Below are 14,532 nucleotides of genomic sequence, written 5' to 3'. Positions count from 1 at the left end.
TACCACTAGAAAACATACAAAGTCACTGAATGGAAACCCCCCAAATAATGTAAAAAATGTCACCTCTTTTAGCTCTTAGAAAATGATGTCGACTTCTTTCTAAAGGATATTGTTACTGTAGGGATGAGGAAAAAACTCAATTTGGAGGAAATTAGAAAATAATTTGCAGTTTAGAAAGGGATTATCTTATATACATGTTGGTAATAATTCAATATTAACAATAAATGTTATAATAACAACATAGTTGTCATAGTAAACTATTTTATACGAAAGCAGTAGTCCCAGAACTTAACACATATTAACTCTTTTGATTCTTATTACAGCACTATGATGTAGCTATGGATGTCACCCCACTTTAGATATAAGAAAAAAAGAGGCAAAAGGAGATCAAGTTTTTCCAAAATCACAGCTAATAAGTATCAAAGCCTAGATCAATCTAGATAGCCTGGTTCCAGGTGCCTTAGTCTTAGTCTCTTCAACTGTATGCTGCCTATGAATTTATGATACCTCACTTCTTCTCCTATACTGTGCCCATGGTAGTTTATGTTAATTTTTCAGTTAAAACATTTGTCTTTTCCAAGTGTGCAATCATGCCATTAGTCTATTTATATACCACTACGTTTGAACTTTTCTCTGTCGGATTTATTTCTCTCATCTACATGTGTGGATCATTACCTCCAGAATAATAGTTGTAGCAATGGGTATTGTTGCCCTAATGGGAATTCCTCAATTGTTTCCCCAATATGTGTGGGTTGGCTTTGAGGTTAAGCTAAATATAATTTACAGAGTTAAGGTTTATGTAAGAAATCAACTTCAGAAATCCAGCTGAAAGTCAGTAGTGTGAAGAGAGGTAGTCAGAATATAAATCATTTCAAAGGCAGAGTTGAGAGCATTTCTTGATAGATTGGATGTGATGTGTGCAAGAGAAATAGAGGATTCAAGGATGACTCATTTTTTGGTTGTCATTGTTTTTGGTCTGGCCAGCTAAAAAGGAGAATGTATTACCTACTAAGATTGGAAGGCCTGGGAGGAGCAAGTTGTGAAGAAAGGTCAAGAATTTATTTATTGATGTATGTATTAATCAGGGTTCTTCAGATAAGTAGAACCAATAGGGTATATACACAGAGAGAGAAGTAGTGAAAGGTGGAGAAAGAGAGTGAAGAGTGAGAGACTGAGAGAGAGAGAGCGACTGTTTTAAAAAATGGCTCAAGGATTTGTTAGGATGAACAAATCTAAAATTTGCAGAGCAAGCCAGGTACATTGGCTCACACCTGTAATTCTGGCACTTTGGGAAGCTGAGGCAGGAGGATTGCTTGAGCCCAGGAGCTCAAGACCAGGCTAGGCAACACACCTAGACCTCATCTCAAATTTATTTTTTTTAATTAGCTGGGCATGGTGGTATGTGTCTGTGGTCCCAGCTACTTGGGAGTCTGAGGAAGGAGGATCACTTGAGCCCAGGAGGTTGAGGCTGCAGTGAGCTCTGATTACAAACACTGCATTCCAGCCTAGGTGACAGAGTGAGATCCTGTCTCACACACAGAGAAAAAATAATTAATTAATTAAAAAAGCTAATAAGTATAAACAATTAAAAAATAAAAAATAAAATTTGCAAAGCAGGCCAACAGGCTGGAAATTCTGACAAGAGTTCATTTTGTAGTCTGAAGGCAGTCTGGGGGCAGTATTCATTCATCTTCAGTGAACCTCAGTCTTTTGTATTAAGGCCTTCTAATAATTGGATGAAGTCTACAAACAATATGAAGGGTAATTTGTTTTTACCAAAGTCTACTGATTGAAATGTTAATGACATCTAAAAAGTACCTTGACAGCAACATCTAGTGTTTGACCGAACAACTGGATGCCATAACCTAGCTAAGTTGACATGTAAATTGACCATCACAACATATTAAGTTTTAGATGCCTACTAGACATCTAGGGAAATTTCAAATAGCCTGTTAAATGCACACATCTAAATATCAAGAGAGGAATCCAGGCAAGAGAAATACATTCTTGGATTCATCAGAACACAGATGTCAGGGAAGCCTTGGATCCTGGTTCTGCAGACTGTACAAGAAGCATGGTGTCAGCATCTGCATCTGGTGAGGTCTCAGAAAGTTTTCAATCATGGCAGAAGGAAAAGGTGAGCAGGCATGTCATACAGCAAGAGAGAGAGCAAGAGAGAGAGGGGAGAGAGGCCCAAGATTATTTTATAACCTGATTTCTAATGAGCTAGTAGAGTGGAGGACTCACTCTTTACTGCAGGTAAGGCACCAAGCCATTCATGACCCAAACACCTCCCACAAAGCTCCACCTCCAACACTGGGGATCACATTTCAACATGAGACTTGGAGGGGACAAAATATCCAACTGATATCAAATGCTTTACCCAATTTAGCAGAGTGCCCAATTTATTAAAGTAAGTTTTTAAACACTTATTTAAAAATAAGCACTCTCTTTCTATTCCTGATGACTTAAATAAGATGAATCAATTTTACCCCAAAACTGTGTAAGCTGCTTGAATGCCACAGAAAAGAAAGAACTAAAATATATTTTAAAAATATCTAAAACCATTAAAATGTCTCCTGGTGATATTTAAAATTAGAAATAGGGCACTACTTATTTAAGTAGTATATTAATAATGTGGGAATTGGTTGAGTATTCACCTCAAGGTTCTGGAACTCTCTCCTTGCAATTGTATATATCCATAGATGACTTAACATTATCCTTAACTGAGGGAAAAAATGTGTTATGGAAATATTTTTGATTCCAGTTAATACACTTTATATAAAGTGCCAAAAGTAAATTATTAGAGGTAAAGATGAGGCTTTGATATTTTTATGAAATATTTCGGTCTAGAACTTGGTTAACCCAAATCCTGTCCTGCTAATCATGCATTCTCCCTCTGGAGTTCCTGTGAGGCTCTACATCTGAGTATCAGAGTATCACTTTGATAATCACTATTTAATGTCTTATGATATTGGGGAACCTGCCCCGATATTCACGTAGGTTCTTTTCTATTTTCCTTAAGCATCGGCCGGCTTGAGAAATAAAGGGACAGAGTACAAAAGAGAGAAATTTTAAAGCTGGGTGTGTGGGGGAGACATCACATGTTGGTAGGTTCCGTGATGCCCCACAAGCCGCAAAAATCAGCAAGTTTTTATTAGGGATTTTCAAAAGGGGAGGGAGTGTGCAAATAGGTGTGGGTCACAGACATTAATAAATACTTCACAAGGCAATAGAATATCACAAGGCAAGTGGAGGCAGGGCGAGATCACAGGACCACAGGACCTGGGCAAAATTAAAATTGCTAATGAAGTTTCAGGCACCATTGTCATTGATAACATCTTATCAGGAGACAGGGTTTTGAGAGCAATTGGTCTGACCAAAAATTTATTAGGCAAGAATTTCCTCTTCCTAATAAGCCTGGGCGTGCTATGAGAGACTGGGGTCTATTTCACCCCTACAGCCTCGACCATAAGAGACAGACACACCTAGGGGGGCCGTTTATAGGCCTATACCCCCAGGTGCGTATTCTCTTTCCCAGGGATGTTCCTTGCTGAGAAAAAGAATTCAGTGATATTTCTCCCATTTGCTTTTGAAAGAAGAGAAATATGGCTCTGTTCTGCCTGGCTCACTGGCGGTCAGAGTTTAAGATTATCTCTCTTCTTCCCTGAACAATTGTTGTTATCCTATTCTTTTTTCAAGGTGCCCAGATTTCATATTTGTTCAAACACACATGCACTACAATTTGTGCAGTTAATGTAATTATCAAAGGTCCTGAGGTGACATACATCTTCCTTGGCTTACAAGATGACAGGATTAAGAGATTAAAGTAAAGACAGGCCTAGGAAATCACAAGGGTATTGACTGGGGGAAGAGATAAGTGTCCATGAAATCTTCACAATTTATGTTTAGAGATTGCAGTAAAGACAGGCATAAGAAATATCAGATCCTCAAAAAAATATCCAATGACTAAGAAATGACTCAGAAGACACCAGGATTTCACTAGAGTAGATGGGAATAGAATCTAGAAATATACAATTTTATTGTTAGTGAGATATATTTCATAATCTTTCTCCCTGAAATTGGAAGCAATGCAAACACAGGGCTGCTGCAGCCTCTATTCCAGAAGGCAAGCTTTCTACCCTGTAGTGTAGTGGCCGTATTTTTATTTTTTACTTCTCTTTTTCCCCATCTTTCTCAATTGCTTTTAATTCACCAATTATATATTAAATCTCTACCATGTGTTCAGTGTCAAACTATATGCCAGTGCAAATAATTGGTATTACCCTTCACACATGGTATGTCTAGGTCCAGAAATATACAAATATGTGAGTAATATGAATTGTTTAATATTATAAAATCTTCCTCAGCTGCCATGTTCAGTGGTTGTAAATATCCTATGGGACTATGAATGGAACATGGGTGGAAACAAATAAATGTATGCTCAGCAAATTAAAAAATTCTTACCGTGTTCTTACTACTAAGAACTTTCTACCTGCTTATATTCCTGGAGTGTCAAACCTGAAAATGATCTTCTGCAACATCAGTTTATTTATATTAATTTGAATCTATTAGACTTAGGAAAATAGTATAAAAACAGGAAGGAATTCCATGAGGGACGAAATGAATATAAATTCATAATATTTTTTATACCTATAAAAATGTGGCCAGGCGTGGTGGCTCATGTCTGTAACCCCAGCACTTTGAGAAGCCAAGGCAGGCGGATCACGAAGTCAAGAGATCGAGACCATCCTGGCCAACATGGTGAAACCCTGTCTCTACTAAATGTACAAAAATTAACTGGCCATGGTGGCATGTGCCTTTAGTCTCAGCTACTTAGGAGGCTGAGGCAGGGGAATCATTTGAACCCAGGAAGCAGAGGTTGCAGTGAGCCGAGATTGCTCCACTGCACTACAGCCTGGCGACAGAGTGAGACTCCATCTCAAAAAAAAAAAAAAAAAAAAAAGCAAGGATGTCAAATCTGGGGACTATTTTCTATTTGAAACTTTCCTTCTGTCTCTAAACAAGTTTAAAAGCAGCATCTCCACCTCTCAAATGCCCTTAATAGACAATGTAATATAAATAAGGCCTACAACTCACTAGGTTTGATTCTTGTAGAAGATGAAAAGTGACTGCTCCGCGGCAAGCCACTGTGGGAGATTCTTTAACAAACTCAAATGGATTCGAGAGAGAAAATTGTTGATGCAAAGCTGTTTAATGAGTTCTGTTACTGTGAAGTGAAATCAATTCTCCCAAAGATCATTCACTCTGAGAGGCAGAATGGACACTTCCTAATGTCATAAATTGTTATACCGATATTTATAGCAAAGGCAACATAGAACTCTGGAGTTTGAATTAGTTTTTTTCTCTCCAAGAATACATTTTTAGTATTGGCTATTTGTTTCAACCTGGGAAGTTTGAGAAGTTATTTGTATCTGGGCATTTTCTTAGCCTGACAGTTTAGGTAAGAAGTCTGTGTGGCTATGCCAGTAGCGTATCTCTTTGCGACAAGAACATGCATCATTCTTTGGCTGAGCAAAAGACAAAATTATTTACTCAAGATAAGCAAAGATTATTGGAAGGCTGAAATTGCAAATGATGAAAGTTCTACCCATAGATTTTGTTTGCCCATGACTTTCATTCTGTCCTTGCAAATAAAAGAATAACTTGATATATTTCATTGAATAATCACATTTTATATTTCTAATTTACTTTATTAAAATATATTTTTAATCCATTAAATAAAATTGAATTGATAGCAAAGAGAAAAAAATCATATCCAATAATGTCAGTTTAGATATTGTGGGTTAATTTAAGGATGAAATAAAACTATATAAATTTGTCCATGTCCCCATGAGTTTCTCAGTGTTTTGAGGTTTTGCTCAGATTCATTTACACATATGGAAAACTTTTTAATAACTACATAAGGGATTCACATTCGAAGGGATTTCATTTTATCCCTCAATGAAATGAAATCCCTTCAAATGTGACTTCCTTACAAAGTCTGGCCATAGTCTTGAATTATCTTAGCTGCATTTTCTCTAAAGCATCACTGTCCAACTGAAATACACTGTGAACCACAATTGTGAATATGACATTTAAATAGTCTAGTGGCAACATTGAAAAAATAAAACAGGAAAATAATTTTAATATGATATAAAAATTTAATATAACATATTTAATATATTTAATGTAAAACAAGTATACTTAGTTTTAATAAAATAATCTAGTTAACCAAGTATAAATGTTAACGTTTCATCATGTAACGAATATAAGAATTACTCATGATTTGTTTTGTCTTCTTTAAAAGAGGTTTATAATTTTTGCTTACAGATATTTCAGTTTACACTAGCCACATCTGAAGTACTCAAAGCCAAATGTGGCTAGAAAGACTATTGAACAGAGATGCTCTATGGTACGTTTTCTTATTAGATAACTATTATTTAAGGAAGTAGCATAAGAAGATATTTTAAATGCTAATTTAAAATTCTAATGACAAAGCCATGTTTTATAGCATATGTGTAAATAAAACATAGTCAGATCTTTTAAGTGAATGTTTTCTTTGTGTATAGAGAGAGCTGTTTCTGTCTGCGGAAAATTTCTGCTGAGGAAAGAACTGACAAATGAGGAAAAGAAGGGCTTTGCCTGGAACAGTAGCAGAGAAAACTAAGAAAAAGGTTGTGCTAAAATGAGTTAAGAAAAGTTTTACTTAAACCCTGGACATCATAGATTATAAAAGGAGCATTTAATGACAAAAATATCATAAAGTCTCAATGTACAGTGAATCAGTATTACCTTGTGGGACTGTTGTCTGATAGTAACTGAAACACGGTATTTGAAAGCTACAATTGCTTAGTTTGAGTATGACTGTCTTCATCAGCAAGAATACCTTACATAGTGTCTGTTCTATTTGCTATTTTTTTTCTATTCTTAACTTTTATGGGTTTATCTTTGGCAAAAGCTGATTTTATAAGGAGAAAGTCTATAAATTGCATTCATGGTTATGCCAAACTCCTCAGGTACAACTATCAAATACCAGCACTTTCCAGGGAAGATTGTCTTCAGGATCTGATCCTTCAGCATTTTACCAGAATTGTTGTTGGAATCTATGGAGCCACAGTCTCTGTTGGACTCTGTATAAACTTTCCTCCAACCTGATCAGAACCATAGCTAGTCAAGTAATAAGACATTATGACAAGAAATACCCCTTACAAAGACAAACAAAGGAGTCAGCATCCAGTATTGTTAAAAACAGTTCCAAGTGTAACCAAATGTTTTTACTTCTCAATATTTTTTAAAGTAGCATTATTATATGTAAAATAGAAGCTTTGTATGGCAGTAGTTTTTGCAGTAAGCCAGAACTTACTATTTTTCCTGAAAATACTTACTAATGTACAGAACTTTTTTATTATAAAATAATGATTGGATTAGAATATATCCTAATGACTTTCAAACATTTAATTTTATTATTTTCTAAAATGTTATTAATTTTGCCACATATTATTCTGCCTTGGTGTACTGTCAAGATAAGTTATCAGCAGATAGGAAAACAAAAAAAAGAAGACAAATTTTTTAAAAAAATAAAGAGAAACTATTGACATGGCTCCTAGAAGTCTGTTGAATCCAATTATTGCTTTGTAGTCATTTTGTTACTTCTTGTTTGCCTCAGTTTTATATTTCTTTTGTCTAGGAGGATGTATTTTTAAAATGTATATAGATAAGGATAAATATAAATTAAAATTGAGAACCTTAAAATGCATACGCACACTCACTTATACAATGGGATGATTAAAAATGTGTTTAAATGATGGAACATAGGTAGCTGATACATCTAATACTTAAGACCTCACCTTTACTTCATTAGTACCAGTCACTAAGATAAAAGCCAGCTTATTTATTCCTAAGATCAATTTAACAGATTTGAGATTCTGACTAATAGATTACGATTAATCGTCTGTAGAAAGGGATTGTGTTGAGTCTGCACTAAGGGGTACTCTACCTTGTCCAATATCCCTGAAAGGTAAAACATGAGCATCTTCATCTGAATGCAAGAGAGAAGTAGAATCGTTGGGGAATGAGTGGAGAATGAAGATAGTGCCTCTGAAATGCAGATAGCTTTCTGCAGAATTAATCAGTGAACAAGTTCATAAAAAGGAAAAAGGCACAGATGAATGAGGGGCTCTAGCAGAAACTGCAGTTGGGTAGGAGGTGCTGACCCCTAAAAGGGTTTATTTAATAATCTAATTGACTGTTTTCCAGAGAGGAGTTATGGGTTTGCCAACTTGCATGAGGTGGCAAGGGGTAGTTGGATAGATGGGTGCTAGACAATTCTAGAAACTTATCTAGGCATTAAAAATAATTTTGAATTTGATTACAAATGCTTACTTTCAACTAAGTACTATTGTGTACTCTGCTAAAGTATAATTTTTATGTTGTTTTTGTTGCTGCTGTTTTGTGAGGGGAGGGGAGGATCTAATATTATAGTTTCTAATGTAATTCTAAGGTACTTACCTTTTCACTAGCAATGACATTTCTAGTAACCTAGCCTTCAAAGTTGCTCGTACTCAGAGGTATATTCATAACAGTATTTATTATAGAATTATTTACAATGAGCATAAATTGAAACTAAAAAATTAGTTATCTCTTTATAATAGAACAGTATTCCACCTAAATGAAGCAAATGTAGTATATGTTGAAAATTAACCATTTTTCATTTCCCTTTTAAAAAGATAGATAAGTGATTGATTCATTAATTGATAGTGTATTTGGCCATTTTTGCATTGCTGTAAAGAAATACCTGAGACTGGGTAATTTATAAATAAAATGGTTTAATTGGCTTATGGATCTGCAGAGTGTACAAGCATAGTACGGGCATCTGCTCAGCTTCTGAAGAGGCCTCAGGGAGCTTTTACTCATGGCAGAAGGTGAAGGGGGAGGAGGCATGTCACATGGGAAAAGCAAGAGCAAGGGAGAAAGGGGGAGGCGCTACATATACCAAACAACTAAATCTCATGAGAACCGACTTAATACCATAAGGGCAGCACTGAACTAGCGAAGGATCTGCCTCCATGACCCAAACACCTCTCACCAGGTGCCACCTCCAACACTGGAGATGACATTTCAACATGAGATTTGAGTAGGGTCAAACATCCAAACTATATCATTCTGCCCCAGCCCCCACAAAATTCTTATGCTTCTCACATTGTTAAATACAATCATACCTTCCCAGTAGTCTCCCAAAGTCTTAACTCACTCAAGAGTTAATTCAAATGTCCAAAGTTTAAAATCTCATCTGAGACAAGGCAAGTCTTTTCTACCTATAAACCTGTAGAATAAAAATTAACTTATTTACTTACAAGATACAATGAGGTTATAGGAATTTGGCAAACATTCCCATTCCCAAATTGGAGAAATCAGCCAAAAAAAAGGGGCTGCAGGCCCCATGCAAGTTCAAAACACAGCAGGGTAGTCATTAAGTCTTAAAGCTCCAAAATACTCTCCTTTGATGAAATGTCCCACATACAGGGCACACAGCTGCAAGGGGTGGGCTCCCAGGGCTTTGGGCAGCTCTGCTCCTGTATCTTTTCCACACTGAAGTTTCAAGCTGCTGTTAGCACCACCTGTCTGGAGTCTGGAAGATGGTGGCTCCCTTCCCACAGCTCCACTAGGCAACGTCCCAGCTGGGACTCTGTGTGGGAGTTCCAACCCCACATTTCCCCACAGCACTACCCTGGTAGAGTTTCTCTGTGAGGGCTCTGCCCCTCCAGCAGGCTTTTGCCTGGTTACCCAGCCTCTCTCATACTTTCTTTGAAATCTAGGATGAGGTTGCCAAACCTTCACTCTTGCACAGTGCATGCCTGCAGGCTTAATACTACATGGAAGTCACTAAGGCTTGTGGTGGCTTCTGCTCTCTGGAGTGGCCCAAGCTGTACTGTGAGGCCTCTGAGCAGTGACTGGAACCACAGCAGCCATTATGTTAGGAGGAGCCTCCTGAGGCAACACTGGGCAGTAGCACTCTGGGCCTATTCCCATACCACCAAAACCATTCAGTCCACCTGGGCCTCTGATGGGAGGGGCTGCATAGAAGATCTCTGAATGCCTTGGAGGCCTTTTTCTCATTGTCTTGTCTATTAGCACTTGACTCCCTTTTAGTTATGCAAATTTCTTTAGCAAGTGATTGCTGCACAGTCTACTTGAATTCTTCTCCTAAAAATGGGCTTTTTGTTTCTACCCCACAGCCAGGCTGCACATTTTCCAAATTTTTATGCTCTGCTTCTCTTTTAAATATAACTTCCAAATTCAAGTCATTTATTTGCTCCTGCATTTGAAGCTGTCTGTTAGAAGCAGCCAGACAACATTCTTGAATGCAATGCTGCTTAGAAATTTCTTCTGCCAGATACCCTAAATCATCTATCTGAAGTTCAAACTTCCACAGATCCTTAGGGCGTGAACAAAATCCAGCCAAGATATTTGCTAAGGCATAACACACATGACATTTGTTCCAGTTTCCAATAAGTTCCTCATTTCTATCTGAAACCTCAGCAGCCTGGACTTCACTGACCATATCACTATTAGAATTTTGGTCACAACTATTTAACCAGTCTGTAAGAAGTTCTAAACTTTCCCTCATCTTCCTGTCTTCTTCTGAACCCACCACACTGTTCCAGCCTCAGCCCATTAACCAATTCCAAAGCTGTTTCCACATTTTCAGGTATTTTTATAACAATGCCCTATGCCTTGGTATCAATTTTCCGTATTGGGCTGTTCTTGCTTTGCTATGGGAAATACCTGAGACTGGGTAATTTATAAAGAAAATAGGTTTCATTGGCTCTTGGTTCTACAGGTTGTACAAGCATAGTGCTTGCATTTGCTTGGCTTCTGGGGAGGCCTCAGGCAGCTTTTCCTGATGGCAGAAAGTGAAGCAGGAGCTTGCACCACACATGGTGAGATCAGGGGTGAGAGAGAGGTAGGGGAGGTGCCACAGGCTTTTAAACAACCAGATCTTGCAAGGACAGCACCAAGCCATGAGGAATCCATTCAGATGACCAAAACCCCTCCTACCAGGCCCCGCCTCCAACGTTGGTGATGTTAGAAATGCTTGTTTCCCAGTGCCATAAAGAAATAGCACTTGAACATAAATTTAGCTTCCTCAGCAAGGCCATTTTTACTTTCTGCAGAAAGGATACACTCGCCAGCAGTTTTGCCATAATAGTATATTGAACAAAGGAGACATAACCTGATGCATCCACTCTACTTCTGTGTCCAGTTTTTATTGGCTGAATGGGACCTTATATTTAGATGGAGAGGAAAGTCTCTTTGAAGAGGAATCTCTACTTTACTTTTTACAGTGATTACATTTCTACATGAGATTTGGGCTGCAACAAATATTCAGATTGTATCAGGTAGCGACATAAGAAAAATAAAGGGAAAAGCAAAAAGGAGTGAAGAAATGTACAGAAGGGAGAAAAAAAGAAACACATTAAAAAGAAATAGAAATGATTAACTGTAATTATTTTAGTGAATAAAATTTTAATAAATAAAGGAGGGCATTTTGTAGTTTTTTGCTTTATACCTTTAAGGAATTTTTTTTTCCTAAGCTTTTCTTACTACTTTTAAAATATATTAAAAAAAGAAAAAAATTGAAAATTGTATACATGCATCTGCTTTTCTTATTTGGAGGCTACTCTAATGTTTAAACTGCATTTTATCTATTAATATACTCCTCATGTGAGAAAAGAGGCTCACAAGGCTATGTAAAATTCAACAAGCTAGCATAAATGAAATGTTTGGGAAAAATAAATGACAATACAATATGTGATCTTAAAACAGAGTAGTAATGAGGTTTAAAAATATATAACATTATGTCCAAAAATGAGATTCCATTATGTCTGGCATATAAGAAGAGCTCAAAAGAAGGGGGATTTATTTTATGTGCTTAATAATAAAAGCTAATTGACGTATTCTAGACGCAATACCCATAGTGTCCTCAGGACTTAAAAATCTCACGCATATTTTACAATTAAAATAAACATTAACTAAGTGAATGGCTTATATGTCCCTTCCTCAGCATTTAATCTTGTCTAGAACCTTCGTTTGGTCACTTTGTCAGTAAAATACATGGAAACATAATATTCCCCTCAGAAAAGGCAACAATTAAGTTGGAAATGTTGACAATGTAAGGTAGATATGAAACAAATATTTATTAACAGTCATACGGAAGCTTGAATGACACTTGGGGTTTTCACACTCTGTTGAAAAAATAATGCCTATAGTAGAATGTTCATTTCTTGTTTTCATTATCTAAAAATGTATATGAACAACCTGGAGCATGTTTAGAGGAGTGTGACTGGAAGTGAAAAGACGCTTTTTATGACAAGGGCTAAAAGAAAGCAGTTCAATTTGGAGGCCTTGGAAAAAGAGCAGGGACACAGTTTCTGCGTGGTATTCTTTTGCAAATACCTGAAACCACTAGTTGGGAAATAAATTAAATGAATTAATAAACTAGGAACTGTAGTTTGAAGTTAGATGGAGGTATATTTGGAACCAATTTAAGATTTTTTAATGAGCAGATGATTGATGAAATTAATTGTCACCCAAATTGATGTTTGCTATTAATACTTAGCTTTAACTGAATGAATCCAAGGTCAGTGCTCAAATATTGGAAATGTTCCTGGACTAGACAATTCTAAGATTGCCACAATGCTGCCAAATCCACTGTTGGACTTTCCTTAAGTCTTATTCAATAATTAATGAATATGAAATTAATCTTCATAATGTAACATTATGAAGCACAGAAACATAAAAACAAGCTTATTTTATCTGTGAATGTATCATAGAGAAAAATGAGATTTAACATTTAAAACAGTGGATAATAGTAACATCGAGGCTCCTTTACATCTTGATAGATTTTTAAGGTCTTTGTCCCTCAAAATATTCAAGTATTTGTGGAATTCAGCTATGTACCAGAAATAAAGTAGATCAGATAATACAAACAAACAATTTAATATATTTCAGGAGAAAAATTAGAAAATACTGCTCCTTTTACAACACATATAAAGAAACAGCTAAATTGATAACCTCAGGTTTTTGCTCTGTATTGAATTTTCTACCCGAAAAGCCTCAGGCAGTACTTTTTCAAGAATGGTGTTCTTTTCATATTTAACTTTAATAAAGACAGCACATTGCCCGCATCCATAAAATGGTAGATGAGCAAATTGCTCTGTGTTTTACTGCTCACTCGACTCCTACATTCATAGTATTTGACAAGTAGGACTTAAATGGGAGCACTTCTTTTTTTCTTGGAGAGGGCAGTTACTCTGAAATCTTAAATGAAACATATTGGAGTAAGGTGGCATAAAATTCCCTCCTCATTTCTTAAGATCCAATCTGCATGCAGTACTCTGCCAGACACATTATATTGGGTTAGTTAAACAGATATGATACTAGCTTCTTAAGAGAACAAAAATCAGATGATATCAACGTAGAGACCCAGGGTTATTATTCATGACAATGCCCTGTGATGCTTCATGGAATAATATATCTCGCAAAAGCGAAGGGATCCAGGAATCCCGTGATAAATACGAGGCAGTTTGTCTTGACCAGAGATCTAAAGATCGAAAACAGTCATGAGAAGCTTTTGAGACTCTGGAGGACAAGTCCATGACTGTAAGGAGGTCATGGAGAAACAATCAAGTACTGTTACCTGAGCATCGGTTTGAGTAACAAGGAGTTGACAACGAAGTGAAAGGACCGAGGGATAAAATGTTGGTGCTCGCAATGGTGTAAGGTAACCATATCATGCATTCAGGAATCCCAACAGAAACTCTTGCATGTTACTAGGTCAGGATGTAGATGAGGGGAAAAATAAACATGGACTGCAAGCATGAATTCTGATACTGCAGTGGTGTAGAGATAGCACTACCTACAGCATTCTGCCTAAAGCCAATGATCTCTGAGTGGGAATTGACAAAAAAGCACCTCTCTTTAGAGCCTTAGGAATGAGAATCTAAAAGAATTTCTCACATCTCCACTAGCCCTCTTGGGCTCTCCATTGTGCTAATCATATTCAGTACTGGTCTCTAACACTTTAGGGGTCTAACCAAATCACTTTTCTTGTGTTTGTGACCCAGCTTGCCCCAAATGCACGCACTTTGGATATCATCCCTCCATTCTAGGCCCAATATTGTCCCTTCACTCCTTGTAGATCTGAATTTAAAAGTAGAACAAGCGGGCACTTGCATCTGCCTAAATATTCATGTGAACTACATTTCGAATACTTATGTTCTGAATGTTCATTTCTGCAAGATATCTATAAAGTGGAATTTGGAATTTGATAGAATAATATCAGAATTATTGATAATAAGGCAAATAAGCTGCTTTCCAAGGGAAACAGGAAATCTGTATACTTTATTCTGATAAAAATCATGCCATTAAACATAGCAAGTAAAGCTCTATAAATTACCCATACTCCGGATAGAAAAGCAAACCAAACAGAATTAACCCAAAAAAGGGATTTCAAATTATATAGTTAAC

At 36.6% G+C, this 14,532-nt stretch overlaps 1 protein-coding gene across 5 annotated transcripts in view; it reads left to right on the top strand.

Moving 5' to 3' along the window:
• The window catches only part of DPP10 (dipeptidyl peptidase like 10), a 1,432,672-nt gene that overhangs the window by 996,595 nt on the left and 421,545 nt on the right, over positions 1-14,532 (top strand). The window contains exon 2 of one of the 5 annotated variants that reach the window (XM_055262573.2): positions 6,334-6,415. The exons of the other annotated variants lie outside the window; for them this stretch is intronic. Within the exon in view, the coding sequence (XP_055118548.1) occupies positions 6,406-6,415 (10 nt within the window). The 5' untranslated portion in view covers positions 6,334-6,405. The remainder of the gene's footprint in view (positions 1-6,333; positions 6,416-14,532) is intronic. 5 annotated transcript variants of the gene reach the window in all.

This window comes from Symphalangus syndactylus, chromosome 22 (assembly GCF_028878055.3).
Source record: "Symphalangus syndactylus isolate Jambi chromosome 22, NHGRI_mSymSyn1-v2.1_pri, whole genome shotgun sequence".
In the NCBI taxonomy this organism is placed as follows: domain Eukaryota; kingdom Metazoa; phylum Chordata; class Mammalia; order Primates; family Hylobatidae; genus Symphalangus; species Symphalangus syndactylus.
This window is presented reverse-complemented; position numbering and strand designations above follow the sequence as displayed.